This window comes from Parasteatoda tepidariorum, chromosome 9 (assembly GCF_982258835.1).
Source record: "Parasteatoda tepidariorum strain Cologne lab strain chromosome 9, Ptep-v5.0, whole genome shotgun sequence".
Taxonomy (NCBI): domain Eukaryota; kingdom Metazoa; phylum Arthropoda; class Arachnida; order Araneae; family Theridiidae; genus Parasteatoda; species Parasteatoda tepidariorum.
In genome coordinates this window covers 75,743,597-75,759,468 of record NC_141763.1, presented here as the reverse complement: position 1 = coordinate 75,759,468, position 15,872 = coordinate 75,743,597, and the positions used below count along the sequence as shown (strand labels likewise).

The following is a 15,872-nucleotide window of genomic DNA, read 5'->3' as shown; positions in this document are numbered from 1 at the left end:
GTCCGTTTTTTAGTGCATAGCATCCGCTGTCTAGTGATCAGATATCTAAACCATGTGCGTTGGGAGCGTCTTCGAAAACTTTTACTATTCGAAAACACCTATATATTTATGTAAAATATTAATATATAAGTGCAACAATGGTTTATTTTTTTAATTGATAAATAATAACAGGTTTGGAAACATTTTCGTCTGACTTGATTTCATTAAAAAGCAGTTTTGACATATTTTATGATATTCTGCATTTTAAGATATGTGAAATAAATGAGTGCATGATTAATAAAATTTGTTAATTGTTTGATGAAATTATTTTCAGGCGAGAAGAGAGTTTTTATTTTAGCGTAGAGTTTTCTTTCTTCTTTTGTTTTAACTGAAATTGAAAATTGTCTTAAAAAAAAAAACAAGAGCTTTTCTAATTTTTCTTTTAATTTACTGTTTCTAAAAAAGATTAGAAGTTTTTGGATAAATTCGAGGGCATTTGTGAACACATGTTAAGATTTAAGTACATTATCTGTTTCATTCCGAGTTTGAACATTCGGAGTTTGAAGCACAACTGCTTACAAATTTTAGAATAATAAAATTACAGCTACTGCAATTCAAAGGCTTTCCTCAAGAGTTTGAGGTATCTGGTCACCTTAGACATACCGTAATACCAGAATCAAGACCTCAAGAGTTTGAGGTATCTGGTCACCTTAGACATACCGTAATACCAGAATCAAGACCTCAAACTTATTCTGTCGTATGTTATTTTCATATAATATTTCGAAGATATATGAGAACATGTTAAGATTTGCGAACATTTTCTGTCTTCAAATAATTTGAAAGTTTTTGAGGACAACTTCTGAAATTCGGGAGCTCTACTCAAGATTTGAGGCCGTCTGCACTGTTAGAATTTTCGTTTTAAAATTATGGTAAAAAAACCGGCAGCAGTCTGTTCATCCAATTAACCATTAAGTTTACTTGCAAAGAACATTTTTTATGTTTACGGTTTTGAAATCATTTACAACTAGCATGGTTTCAAAACCATAAAAAAGAAATTTAACTGGAAGTAGTTTAGCAGCTTTATAGTGCTGCCATCTATGAGTAAATGAGGGTATCGTACTCAAATAGACCAGAGTCACAAATTGGGGATTGAAAGGTACTAGAAACTTTTCATTCTTGAAAGGTGTGGCGGAAATGTAGTAGTTTCGACCTTGGGACTCGAACCCCGATTCTGCCAGTCATGAGATTGACATATTAGTCATCTCGGCTATAATATGTACCCAACTGCAAGAACTAAGTAGCTTCATTAGGAGGGGAGATAAGACTTTGGTAGTTTAACCGTATTAGGTGAAATCAGTTAATAAACGATTTTTTTCACAGTCAACAGTTATAATACCATCTTATTTATGTTTCTTTGACTGTTTTGCTTGAATATGGCAAAATAACAATTAAATAAATTGTTATTTAACCACCTTAACCGAAGCTCTATCCAATATTTGAGTGCATGGCCAAGAGTGGGAGATAGGGCTGGAACGGCAATCTTACAACTTCTCAGTAATTTTCCGTGAAGCGGGATATTTATTTACAGTGGATTCCGTCCCACGTTGGTCTGTACGGGAATGAGATCGCTGACTCGCTGGCTAAACTTGGCACAAATGAACCTCTGCTGGAAAGTTTGGCACTCACATCCTCGGAAATTCACTCCATTAGAAAGCAAGGTGTCCAGCTAGTCTGGAATACTCCCCCAGTACATATCTGGTACTCTGGGGATAAGCCGGGTCGTGCTTTGACCTTCAGCGGTAATAGAGGCGATCAGACCGCATTCACTAGATTTATCAGTGGTCACATAAAGTGCATGAGGTATGAACAACAGCGAAAGATCTATCCCACCTGCAACAAGCGTTCCTCCAGTGCAGCCAGCCCGGCCCACCTCCTTGGCTGCGTGGACTTTAAAAAGTAGGATTTTCTGCGTGACCCGGTCTTGTTTTTTGACTTCCTGAGGGTGAATGGACTCATGGACCTGGTCTAGCTCCGCTAGACCAGTGGGGATGAGAAACAACAACAACACCGAAAAATTTCTAACAGTGTGGTCACCTTAGTCTTACTCTCAAGTCAAGAATCGATGTTTATTGGAATATGCTATTTTTAATCTAAGCCCTCAAACTTATTATAGAATACAATTGTTGATTTTCTTAAATGTTACATTTCTTTGTAACAGGTGGATTTACGGCACAAGGATGAAGTGGAGGGAACAAACAGAGTCGACATTGGAATCGACCTGAGCGAGTTCTACTTGAGCGTCGAGTGGGACATACTGGACGTTCCCGCCATCCGCAACGAAAAGTTCTACACGTGTTGCGAGGAGCCGTACATCGACATCACCTTCAACATCAGTATGCGCCGAAAGACCTTATTCTACACGGTCAACCTCATTATTCCGTGCATGGGCATATCCTTCCTGACCGTCCTCGTATTCTATCTGCCCTCTGATTCGGGCGAGAAGGTCTCTTTGTCCATCTCGATCCTGTTGTCACTCACCGTCTTTTTCCTGTTGTTGGCTGAGATCATACCGCCCACCTCCCTGGTGGTGCCTCTTCTTGGCAAGTACTTACTCTTCACCATGATACTCGTCACCCTTTCCATCTGCGTCACCGTGGTCGTCCTCAACGTCCACTTCAGGTACAGTATCATTCAACTTTTAAGCTGTTTTTAAGAGCATTCAGCACACAAAGTGAGAGCTCTTTAAATTCCAGTAAAAACTTTTTTTTGATTAATGGCGGGCACTTGGGTTCATTTCCCATTGGCCTCAGAAATGCCAGAATTGCTACTCTCTTCTCGTTAGCCAGTGAGCACCTATGGCCAAGCAGCGTTGCCCACGTCACACAACCACAAACCCGTTTACAGGGAGGGTCACATACACAATCACACAGAAGAAAGGACATAGAACACACAGAGAGAGAAAGAAACATTCATGCCCTGAGTGGGATTCGAACCCGCAACCTTTGGCTCCGCAGTCAGGTACGCTACCCACTTGCCCACTTGGCCACCTGGTCGGCTTCCAGCAAAATCTAATTGTAAGCTTTACCTAATGTATAGCTAAAAAGAAATATCTGAACTCTAAAACGAACAAGCAGCTTCAATATTTAAAAGTAATTAATGTTTTGTTTTTTTAATCTCAAACTAAGCGTGATTTTTCAACCTTTATAGAAATCACCAGAATCAAATAAGAATTCTCAAAATATTTGCTTAATAATTTAGCATTGGAGTAACCTAGAAGTCAGTAAGAAATTATATCGCAGACCGTTAGAGAATAGTCAGAGAATTAAACTGCAGTCCGTAGAGACCGGGGTTCAATCCTCGACTTCATTAAGACCCGCCTAGTACATACGATGTATATGATCGTTAAATCTGTACAATAAAAAGTCCTGTGTTCGGTTGCTAAGCAGTACTATGGGTGAAGAGATCTGGAGAAGCTTTCCTTCCTCTCCTTATCTATGTCTAAATTGAGAAAGTGGCCTCATGAATCAATGCTGCTGCCATCTATCTGTGGGTTTCTATGCCTTAATGTACTTTCACCCTTGTAGTGCTCCCTCGTCAAACGAAAAGTGCACCTTCCTGACTTAATTCGCAAACTTCTAATAGCTGGCAAGCTTGGCTAATTTGGCTTGGTTTTAGCAGTCTAAATGACTTCCTTGGGCAATCTAGTGTTAGGAAAAATTCCTTGAAAATATTTTTTCGATGCTAACGTGGAAATTAATTTAAAACATTTTCTAGTAGCGTTGGTAGCAATTTTTGATTTTCTTTAGGCTGTGTCAAGTCTGGTATGCCTATGTTATGCAATCTTTTGTGCTTTTTTCACTTTCTTTAAACTTTCTGTCACTCAATAATCATACATTTAAGCTCATATTTTTTATACTAAATAAAGTGTGAAAAATATAGAAACAATAAATATGCTTCCTTAAAAAAACTCAATTTCTGCTGTATCACTATAAAACCTGGCATTATTTTCATTGTAACTAGTTTAAAGCTGTTAAAAGGAATGAAAAATGGGAAGAAAGAAAATGGAATGGAGAGTTAGAAAATAACACCCTTAAACTGTTAGATTCGGTGTCTACCGAGACTTAAGAAAATCGAGGCTCCATTAATCAAAAGACGAAGAAATCAATTCCGACTGTTTGTTTTCAAACAATTCTTGGAAACTCAAACTCTGTACTAGAAAACAGGTGGTGTGAGAAAAAAATACTTAAATAAATCCTACTTCTTGTTTTATGTTAAAAAGAAGGAAAAAAACTCTAGCTTGAAATGGATTTTTCGGATGTTGTTACAATGTCGTCTAATTTTTCCGTTGTTTATAAAAACAGATCCAGTGAAAATCCTTTCTAACTATGTTGCGAAGATTGAAGCTCTGAGAAAATTGTTATTCAGGAAAAAAAGTCTCTGTATTATTTTAGTTTAAATATTTTTCAAAAATATAAACGGTGATACGTAATGACCACCCTTAACACAATATATTTAAAAAATGCTTCGTCCCCATTTAGCTTCATACCCATTATTTTCTTTGGTGATAACAGATTCCTATATCAAAAAAGCCAAGAACATTCACATCGTTGTCTCTAATGCTGCTTGGGCAAATCAAGCTTGCTAGCTATTGGTCTATAGCGACTTCAGGACTTTCGTTTGACAAGAGAGCACCGCAAGGGTGAAGATAATTATTTGCTCAGAACCTCACGGATAAATGTCAGCACCACTCTTTCGTAAGGCTACTTCCTCAATTTAGACATAGATCTAATAGGGAGGGAAATATTTTGCAGATATCTGTACCTATGGTACTTCTCAGTGACCAGCCGCATGACTTTCGATTCCACAGATTCTATGAGCACATATGTACTCGTTGAATCTTATCAAAATTGATTCCCTGAACCGGAGTTCCATTCTCTTACCACTAGGCTACCTCGGCCCTTTCCAAAAACTTTTATTACATTAACTCGAATTTAGTTTCGATATGTTGAAAATAAAATTTGAACCTGATAATTTTGTGCTTACATTCCAACTTCGTTCAAAATATTTTGCATAAAAATAAATTAACCCATAGACAATTGTACCAAATTTACAAATTCAAATCAAACTGAAATTCAAAACATTAACCAATTATATCTTGGAACAATGCAATTAAAAGACAAAACTTGGGAATTTTCTATATTCTGTCCCAATGCAATCCATTTCCAAGTCATTAATTGTATTCTTTTCAAATACTGAAGTGGCAGGAATTTGCCCTTTGGCTCCATTGCTAAAGGTCGAGATCTCAATTTGCAGAACAGATGAAAATTCCTTAGTAGTAACTAAAGCTACATCTTTTGTCACACTAATTTGTCGACTCATATCGAAAGTTCAGTCTTACGATGAAAATGCCAAGTCTCAGTTTCCTATTCGCCTTTATTAAAACTGTTAATTATAAGATATCATTAATGAAACCGATAATTGTAATCATTTTCTCAAGAGCACTTTAAAAGTAATTTGAAACGAAGTAACTACTCTCTTTGTATCGAGCAATTATGGAGTATCGATTTGGAAAGAATAATTATTATTCGATATGCCTGAGTCAAGAATTAAATCCCTTTTGGAACTCGTAATCATCTTTTGAGCTTAACTCCATGCTGAGGTCATGAAAATAAGTTTATTAAACGGAAAGAGTTCAGGCATTATCGATAGCTTGATTTTTAGTTGACAACAAGTGCTCATTGTTGTACTTAAGAAAAAGTTGTTTTAAACAGCAAAATTGTTACACGTGTGATGTTAAAATGTGTCATATTTCATGGGTATTTTCAAAAAGTAACAAACACATACAAGCCATTAATTCTATCTAGCAATAAGTTTACTTTTTTAAAAAATTAAAGAAAACGTTCTAAAAAAAACGATCTTCAAATAATATTTTTTTTAAATATATTTGTTTTTTAGAGTAAGAAATTTTGTTTTGTTCCTTTTAGTGTGATGCGCATTTGATCTTGAGATATTCTGTAGTTGATATTTGTTTACTTTTAAAATTTATTTAGTTTCATTTTCTGTCAAAAAGAAATAAAATCAATATTCTAAGATAGAGGAGGATTAAAAGAAATGTTTTTGGCAATCGATTTTTTCCGAAAAGTGGGTCATTTTGCAAAATCTAAAGTGAAACATCTGACTCAAATTGAGTATGTTCAAGTATATTTTCGTGTTACGTAATATGCCAAGTACTTTTTCGTGTTACGCTCGTCAAATTCGGAAATAGGCGTTAAGAACTCCTGTGGGATATTTTTAATTACATAAAAAGTACATTTTTGTCTCTTTATGATTACTAACTCAGATGCCAAAAGTAAAATTTGTGTACAGAGGTACAATACGCAATAATTTGAAGATTGTAATTGTCAATTTAGAATTTTTTATAGATTTTTATTCGATTTAAATCTACAGATAGTATTATTAAACATATAAATATGTTCATTTTATTATGGATTATTTTGATAATATAAGAAGTTTGAATATCTAGTGTAACACCTGTGCATGCCAATAAAGTATTCTAGTACATAAAATAAAGGATGATATTCAAGTAAAATCCCTTAATTGGGTTGTTCAGAAAGTAATTTCGTTTTTTCCCTGCAGAGGACTTTTCACAGCCAATTTCACACTGAAGTCGCATAATCATTATGTATTTTGACAGATGATATGGCAACACATGCTTGCGAGACGCTTCGATTGATTTTACGCAGTTGATTTGCCCTTTCAAATATGAAAAGTGAAAATCAGAATTTTCGGTGTATTTTACTATCGGAAATGGATAAATATTGTTCAAAGAAGAATTCGCGTGCAGGTCGTCGGGCTACCGAAGCGGGGGTACCATCCCCTCTGCAGAGGATCAAAATTGTGATACCATGTCTTCGGATCATCCTCAGGCATGTTACCCAGACCGTCGCCAATAGCCCATTGTGCAGCTCTAGTGCGACGTAAATGAACAACAACTACTACAAACAAGAAAAAAAATTATCCGAGGTGTATGGAGAAGATGTATTGAAAATGCACATTGCCAAAATTGGTTTGAAAAATTTCGAATCTTCGACAAAATTTCGATTAAGATGTACGAAAATACACCACGCCAGTTTAAGCTGATGAGGATACGATGTTGCTGTCGTTGGCCATTATGGCATAGGGAGTAAATGCCTTCCCTTTTCAAAAAACAAAACTACTATACAAAAATTTCAAAATATCTTTGAAGAGATAGAAAAATTAATCGATGTAGAGATGGAAAATATTATGAAGTATGATCCTTAATTTTCCTAAATCCCTGTTTTTGCAAAAATCTCTTTTATACAATAAATTCTTGAATAGAAAATTAGTTGTTATTTTCAGTGAATTTATGTAGTGTAAAAAGTTATTCGAAAAAATTGCATTTTATTTTTCTCATTTTTTTTATTTATTATTTTCATAGTTTTAGGCTGCCTTATATTTAAAAAAAAACTATTATTTTCATATAAATCAAACAATGAATAAAAAAATTTTCAACGCAATATTGAAATATTTTTTTCATACAAAATTGAAATTTCTCATCGAATCTGAAATCATAACACATCAAGTAGCTACACGGAATATATTTACTATATTTTCTCATTAATATTTTCTAAGAACTTGACTTCTTGGCGAAAACAAGGGCTTTCTTTTTTTTAAATGGAAATAAAAACACAAAAGCGTCTTATCATGGCTTCATTATTTCTTTTTTTATCATGCAAAGATTCCATTCATTTTGAAAGAGTCATCAGCGGGAATAAAGAATCATTTTCATTTTTTTTTTTTTTAAAAAAAGTTTAGTGACATCTAAGATAAAAAAAACTGAAAAAGTACCTCCCCCAAAGCTGTAATAATTTTTTTCATAAGCTCTATTTATATGGCTCTTGTTTTTCCTAGAATAATCAGCCTTGGGTAGTAAATAGTTTGGAGTCACGTAGGACAAAATAGCTAGAGATAAAGCTAGTGAAAAACAATTGCTTTCAACGAAGTAAATGCATCAGGACGTGAAATTTATCTGCTATTATGGAGTTTGAAATTTTATTTTAACTTAGTTTATATTTCTTTATTGTCTTATTGTTTATTGTTATTGAGTTTATATGTTATATAGTGATTATTACATACTGTTATAGTATCATATTGTTTATTGTTATAGTGGCAGCCAAGATATATAAAATCAGGAAAAATAACTCCTAGAAAATTCTAATAATTTTTTTCATTAGCTATATTTATGTGGTGTTAGTGTTCTTTAAAGTAATCAGTTTCTGGGGAGTCACTAGGGACAAAATAATCAGAGATAAAGCTGAAGAAAAAAATTGCTTTTAGCAAAGTAAATATAGCAGGACTGGAAATTTATCTATTAATATGGAGTTTAAAATTTTATTTTAACTGAGTTTTTATTTGTTTATTGTTTAGTTTCATTTGTTTGTTTATTGTTTGATTTTTATTTGTATTTTTGAAAAAATAAATGATGCGTTTGTTTATTAAATTTTCATGTTTAACCCTTTGCAACCAAAGATCTAATAGTCGGTATCGTCGCTTAACATTTCGCAAATAGATTCAGGTTTCATCAAAATGTTCATTATTTTATTCTGCAAACTTATTTTGACTTTTGTTATATCAGTCAGTTCTATTTCTTGAATAGAAAACTAATTTAGCAGCGTTACTGCGCGTTGAACGTATTTATCAGGGACATCATTATTTTGAAGTCACTAATGTTTAAAAAGATTTTTAAGAAAATCGCGTGCTAAAAATAAACAATTTCACCAACAAAACTTTTCAACATAAAAAAGAAAAAAATGTCTCGCTAATTTTTTTAACTTATGTGGATAAAAATAGTAATAATGCACGATTAAAATCAAAAATGCATCGCTGACTTTTCTATATCGAACAAAATGACTGAAAATTATAGCATCCTGATAATTAGTTTAATTTCTTGCCTCGAATTTAAAATAAGCACTGAATTTAAAGAAACTTATTTCATTTCAAGAAAATGTGTGTGAAAAGTGTAAAGAAACAAATTAATTTGCGGATTAAAATGCTTGTTTTTCTCACAAGCATCAACCAAAATATACATATCACCAAACCATGCCCATTTTTAGAGCTATATCTTTTAACTGTCACGGTAGGAATTCCACGTAATTTTTACGCTAGTCTGATGACATGGGCAGTATCTGAGCTTGTACTACTCTCTCCAGACTTTCATACCACGTCCAAGATGAGGCCTTTCAATCACGACAGATTTAACGTGCACCTTGCTATGAATACACGCAGGTTATTTTGTTGGATGCCAGGATCGAACTCACTACCCTCAACTTTCCAACCGGTGGTGTAATCGTCGCATTTACCGAGTGCGTCAATAGAGCATTATAACCGAAATATCCAAATTCCAGTTAGAATAATTTATAGTGAACAAAAAAAAATGCATTTATGTTCTAATGATCGAATTTTTACGTAATCAATCGTACGTAATCAATTACGTACGATTGATTACGATTGATTACGTACGTAATCAATTACGTAATCCCTTTTAACCATTACGATTGACACAATCGTAACGGTTAAAAGGGATGACTTCTATTGTACTAATTTGCACAGACGATGTTTCAAGTTACAAAATCATACTCGAAAATATATGTTCTCTGAATAAAAATACTTCCTTTTTATTTGATTTGGAATTTAGTCCATCAAAATATGAGCTAACCGCAATCCAGAAACTATAGTTAAGACAGGAGGGAGCTCGAAAATTTTGGATTTCTCTTAATGTTAATATCACTTTTTGCATATTTCGCAACATATCGAAAAGCTAAGCGAAAAAAAATTTTATGACACTATATAATTTGTTCAGCCACTGATAATTTTTAATAATTAATTATTATAATTTTTGTGATGATAAGGTATACAAAATTGTACGCTATTTGATACTATGGAATCTTAAATAACAAAATACAAAGCTTAAACGAAATCGGTAGATCTTATTTTCAATTTTAAAACTGAATTTAACCTCAATAGTCTTCATTGAAAATCATATAAAAATAATAGATAAAGTAATCCATAAACGCACTTCCCTTATTAAAAATAAACACAAATAACTTATATTCTTTGAAAAATTGAATTACATAACTTCCCCAATTGAACAAAAAACAGCAATTTTAACATTTTTCTCTCAAACTTTTATTATAAATCTATAACTAAACTTAAAGATTTAGTTCGTGTTTTTCTATTTTCTGATAAAAGTTTTGATGGAGGTCTTCAAACAAGGCTTGAAATACAATAAGATATTAAAATGATTCACAGAGGATAAACATTTACCATTCTAGTAGTTTGTAAAAGTATAAAAATCATAAAAAAATGAATTTTCAAAAAAAAAAAAAACGCAGTTGCAACTTCAAAAAACTTAAAAACAAAACAATATTGTTTTCTAAGTGCCTTTCAAGTAAATTAGAAAACCTGGAAACCTCGGAAAACTTTTTTATCAATTGCGTCCATAATGATAATTCCGCCTGTTATCGTCATAAGCGTTGATACCAATTTAAAAAAACTGAAACATTTTGGTTTTTATTAAAAAAGAAGCATGTTTCTTTTTACTATTTATAAATCGTTTTCAAAAATAATAGTTTCAGTATAAATATTTAAATATATATTTATGATGAGGGAATTAGGAGTTGCTGTGAGTTATATACTATGATTGACTAATTGAAGATTGTGATAAAAAACAGGATAATGAAAAATGACATCATTATATGCTATCATTGACAAATTGAAGATTGTGATGAAAAACAGGATAATGAAAAATGACATCATTATATGCTATCATTGACAAATTGAAGATTGTGATGAGAAACAGGATATTGAAAAATGACATTATTATATGCTATCATTGACAAATTGAAGATTGTGATGAAAAACAGGTTAGAGAAAAATTACAGTTGAAGATGAAAACTGAATCATAATTATAATAAAACTTTTATTTAGTAGTATTTGTAGAGCTCTAGACACAAATTATAATTTTATCCATCAGACTTTCTAACTTAAATAAATTTTGCATATTATTAATAAGGACAGGCCATGGGAGATAAATCCCCCATGACCAGTCTAATTAAAATCCAATTTTAAAAGCAATTGAATTGTTCCCAACATACAGTTAAGAGCATAAAAGAGATCCAAGGTTGAAGATTTATCGAAAGATAACATCTCCAAAATTCTGATAATCTGATAATCTAGAGATTTTCTTAGCAACTATTACACTGTTTTTTATTATTTTAAAATACCAAAACGTATTTTGCTTGTAATTAAAAAGTCAGAAAAATATATGTAAAAGGGACATGGGTGTCCAATCTGCGTCAAAGGGATAACAAAAATAATTTCGGTTTGGTTGGAAATAAATCATTAACAAAAACTCTACAACGCATTCAATAGAAATAATAGTCTAATTTGAAGCTCTTTATTTCAAAATTTTAAAAAGTCCTAATTATTATTAAACTTCATTATTAAAAACCTTAATTAAAACCCTTTATTTCAAAGTTTTAATGAATTTGAAAATCAATTTAATTAAGAAGAACAAAATTTTTATCATGAAACAAAGTAATCTATTGTGCATTAAGAAGGTTATGTAATATGTTGAAAATAGTTGCATGAGGAATTAAAAACTCATTCTCCAATACCAACGCTTAAATAAATGCGAAAAGTAGATGGTATAATAAAAACCAAAAGGTTTTTGAAAGAAAATAAAACATTTCTGGGAGAAAATCTATTTCTAAAAACAATTTAATTTCGTAACTTCAAACGATAAAAATAACGACCCTATATACAATTCACTAACTTAAATCTCGTAACATTTCTCAAAATTTTATGCTTTTCTAAACAATTTACTTAAAAAGTCAATTCAAAGCTTTTAGTTTTAAAAAAAAATTCACTTCATTAAATCTTAAAAACTCCTTAACAACCATTATTTTAAACCTCAAAGTTCGCATTTATTTTTCATAACAATAAAAATAAAGCATGCACAAATGGTTATTCAGTTTCCCACAATCGCTTAATACTCCATGCTTTTCCGAACAGGTTATTTAAGAAGCTGAATCGGAATTTATAGTTTATAAAATCCGCTTTATTAAACTCATTTTATAAGCTTCTTAAACCACGGTTCTTAAGATTGATCTATTCAAAATGCAATAAAAATGTTTTTCTTCGCTGACTGCACATTCCTGCGACAGGAAAAATTCTGCAAATCCATTTTACTAAGTTTCCCAATTTCAACTCATTTCCTTCTTTCTGAAATACAATTTCACGCCTGGCGACGTTATAGAATGCAGAAAAAAAATGCTCGAAAGATGAGTCGCTCTCTTATATTTTTATGCATTATTCTTTGAGGAATACTCCCCTCCTATCGCGAATCGGAAATAACTTTATGGATAAATACAGTTTTAGGAAGATGAACAAAAACTTTTTTCTTCCCGCTGCGCCAAAACTTCGTGCTGATGCATTAGTATCACTTACGCATCTCCATGGTTTCTTGTTGTTCTTTTAATATTCGCATCTGGCAACACAAAAGAAGTCTCATTTCGAATTCTTTGTTTTTGGGAATAAAAAGATCGTTCTGCTTTGTCTCTATGGTTACAGCAAGCAATTTTGAGTGTAAGAATTCTGACGAGGAGTCTTAAGATATTCTGATTTTAATATTCATTGCACGGACTTCGAAGTAATGTCCTATAAAATTTGAATACTTGTTAAAATGTATACTTCCGGAGCCTGTTTTGTTGCGATATTTCTTGAATTTTTGAATTGATCTCCTTAAAGGAAATCTACTTATATTATAATTTTTAGGGATGTTAAGTTTGCACATAAAGGTATCATAAATTTTTGGAAAATTGAAAGCATAAGTATGGGGATCAATAAACAAAGTTCAAACTTAAAGTTAATAGAATTATTCTCTGCTAAATTCCTGTTAAAGGTTTAAAGAAACACAGAAAAATTTATGCACATTTATTGTTATATTTAATAAGCATATTTTGTCTTGTCATTAAATACTTCTCATTTTTCAAAGAGGCTTAATATTTTGCCAAAAAGTTCAGGAGCTTATTTACCAGCTTCATAATTCTTTTTATTTTTCAAATTGTGTTTTATCATGAACTAGTTGAACGATTATTTTTAAATTCTTGATGAAAGAAAACACATTTATCGTTCTGAGTTTTTTTATCTTGTAATTTAAAAATGTTTCAGTCATTATTAAATGAATAACAGAGCAGGAGAAGGTTATAAACAGTAATTTCGAAAAAAATAAACTATCAGGGAAAACTCTTATCCAAATTTATTTTCTTGTGTGTTTTTAAAGTGAAAAAACGAATCTAATTTTTAAAATAGTTCTTCCACTCTACTTTAGAAGTAGAAGAATCATTTGGCAATAAGCAATCTACGTTTAAACTACCTTTTGAAGGATCCGTCGTCAGATCAAATGATGTTTTTTTGCAAATAATATGCTATTGTCATAACTGTTGTGAGTTTGCAACAGCTACTCACAACTGTTAGATCATGTCTAGCCTGTCTAAAGCCAGCGCTGTCTGAGTTTGTTATGAAAATGGTGCAAAACGTCAATATGGAGAAAAACTACAGTTTTGAGAGAATGAAAAGAGTTTGTGGTCTAATTTTTTAATAATAAAAACATACTCCAATGTTGTATAATCTAATCGCATAAAAATTTGCAAAACTTAGAATAAAGCAGTTATTTTGGTAATTTTCATCTAGGCTGAAAAATGTCTTAGAATTGGCAATTTTTTTTAAAAAAATTAATAACTTTTAAAATATTTTAGTTATTTGTCTGTTCTAAAGCCCAGATAATTCTTCACGACGCGATGATATATATAGTTTAAAATCATCACTTTGCTCAAAGTAAAAGGCACTTAAACTGTGGCCTTTTTATTTTTCTTCACTACCGAGAGCTTTTAAAAAAAACTATGTTAACCCTATTAAACTAGTCACTTGGCTGGATATTGAACGCCAAAGCAAACAGGCTTAAGGAGGGTTAGGGGTTAATAGATATCGCCAATTAAAGGTTTGCGAGCAAAATACTAAGACAGATCATAAGCTTAATTTAATTATGCCATTTAATTAAATTAAAACTCATTAACTCACTAAAATTTCACTTAGAAAATTAATCTAATCAGTTCTTCAAATAAATATAAAAGAATATAATTCTATAATTAATAACAATTATATAAACAATAGCAATATTTAAAGCTTATTTTACCAAGAACAAATATTTGAGTAAATAAGTACTTAGTTGGAAAAATCTTTTTTTTTTCTGGTAATTATTTTAGAGATATGGTGAAGTGGTAATTACTTGATTAAAAATTTGAATTAAAAAAAGTGGTAATTACTTGATTAAAAATTTGAATTAAAAAAATGGTAATTACTTGATTTACTGATCTGAAGTGGTAATTACTTGATTAAAAAATTTAATTAGCTTTAATCTGGTAAGTCATGAAAATGGGGCCCTTTTTGAGAGCTTGTCATGTCGACTATTATTTTCAATCTGTATATTTTTGAAGAGAATGACGTTTTTTAGTAAAATAACATTAAAGGATTCAAAATGTTTGGATGGACTAAGCTACTAGTAGCATACTTTTAAATAATTTAGCATTTCACTTCCCTATTTTGAGGGTTAAGATTCTGAATCTGCCGATTAAAAATATGTTCTATTACAAAAAGTATATTTTTAATATCTAACTTTTAAAAAAATTTGCATTAAAATAGAATGCACAGAAATACAAAAGTGATTCATTCAAAATTTAATAGTTTATGCAATAAATTTTAAACAATGCTAAAATTTGGACTACATTACATAAAAGATTTTGAGATATAAATTTTCATAAAAGGCGTATTTTAAAATTTCAGTTTCTCGAAATCTATTCAACTAATTTCCTTCAAATTTTGTTATTTAAACTACATTGAAGTATCCATTTAAAAATCTTCCGAAGAATAACAAAACAAATTCCGAGAAAGTGCGTTTTGTGTCTGCCTTCTTAACTTAGTTAAAAGTTAGCACTAATAAAATAATATATTTAAAGATTACCCTTAGAACCTTTAAGATAAGCATTTAGTTGATCATGAGATTAAAAGTTATTGAAAGTGATATATTTTTCAGGAAACATGAATAAATAATTAAAATTTTATATTTCAAAATAATTTTCCGTATAAAATATCTGGGCTTATTTTTAACACCTTTTATTAACAAAAAAAATTTCCAGAATTTTATTCAAATTATTATAAATAAAAAATTCTGTACTCAAAACTTTTTTTGCAGAAACTACTACTCGTTTCGTAAGTACTTGAGTATAACAAATTGGAAATAAAAGACCTTCTAAATCCGTATTTAAATTTAATACTGCATCAATATTAAAGATGACTGATTCTCAATCAAGAATCCCTATTCGAATTCCTAATCTGAAAATGACAGATGAACCGTTTTCACGATGAATGTCGAAATACCCTTGATTGAAATCCCAAAATAGCATTCGATGACAAATTTTGTTGATGATAGTTTGAGCAGAGAGCGATGCCAACTCATAAAACGTAATAATACCTTGGGAATCGCGAAGGCAAAGTAATACAGATGTGCCTCGAATAAAGCCAAATAGGCCCGAAATGGGACTTCCAATTTCGCGTTAGTGAATGGACAGATGATATTTAACTTTAAGTAAATAGATGATTTCTGTGAGATTTAACTATGCATGAAGATACACGTTTGAAATTGAAGGCGGTCGCGTGATCTCAGATTTCAAATTGCGAAACAGTAATTTAATCCTTAAACATTCGGTTTCATTATTAAATATGTAAAAAAAATGAAAGGAAGATGCTTCCTAAAT

At 31.3% G+C, this 15,872-nt stretch overlaps 1 protein-coding gene across 2 annotated transcripts in view; it reads left to right on the top strand.

Annotated features, from left to right (window-relative positions):
• LOC107439347 (acetylcholine receptor subunit alpha-like) overlaps positions 1-15,872 on the top strand; it is a 222,399-nt gene that overhangs the window by 166,831 nt on the left and 39,696 nt on the right. For both annotated transcript variants that reach the window (XM_016051913.5, XM_043046031.3), the window contains exon 6: positions 2,198-2,658. In XM_016051913.5, the coding sequence (XP_015907399.2) occupies positions 2,198-2,658 (461 nt within the window). The remainder of the gene's footprint in view (positions 1-2,197; positions 2,659-15,872) is intronic.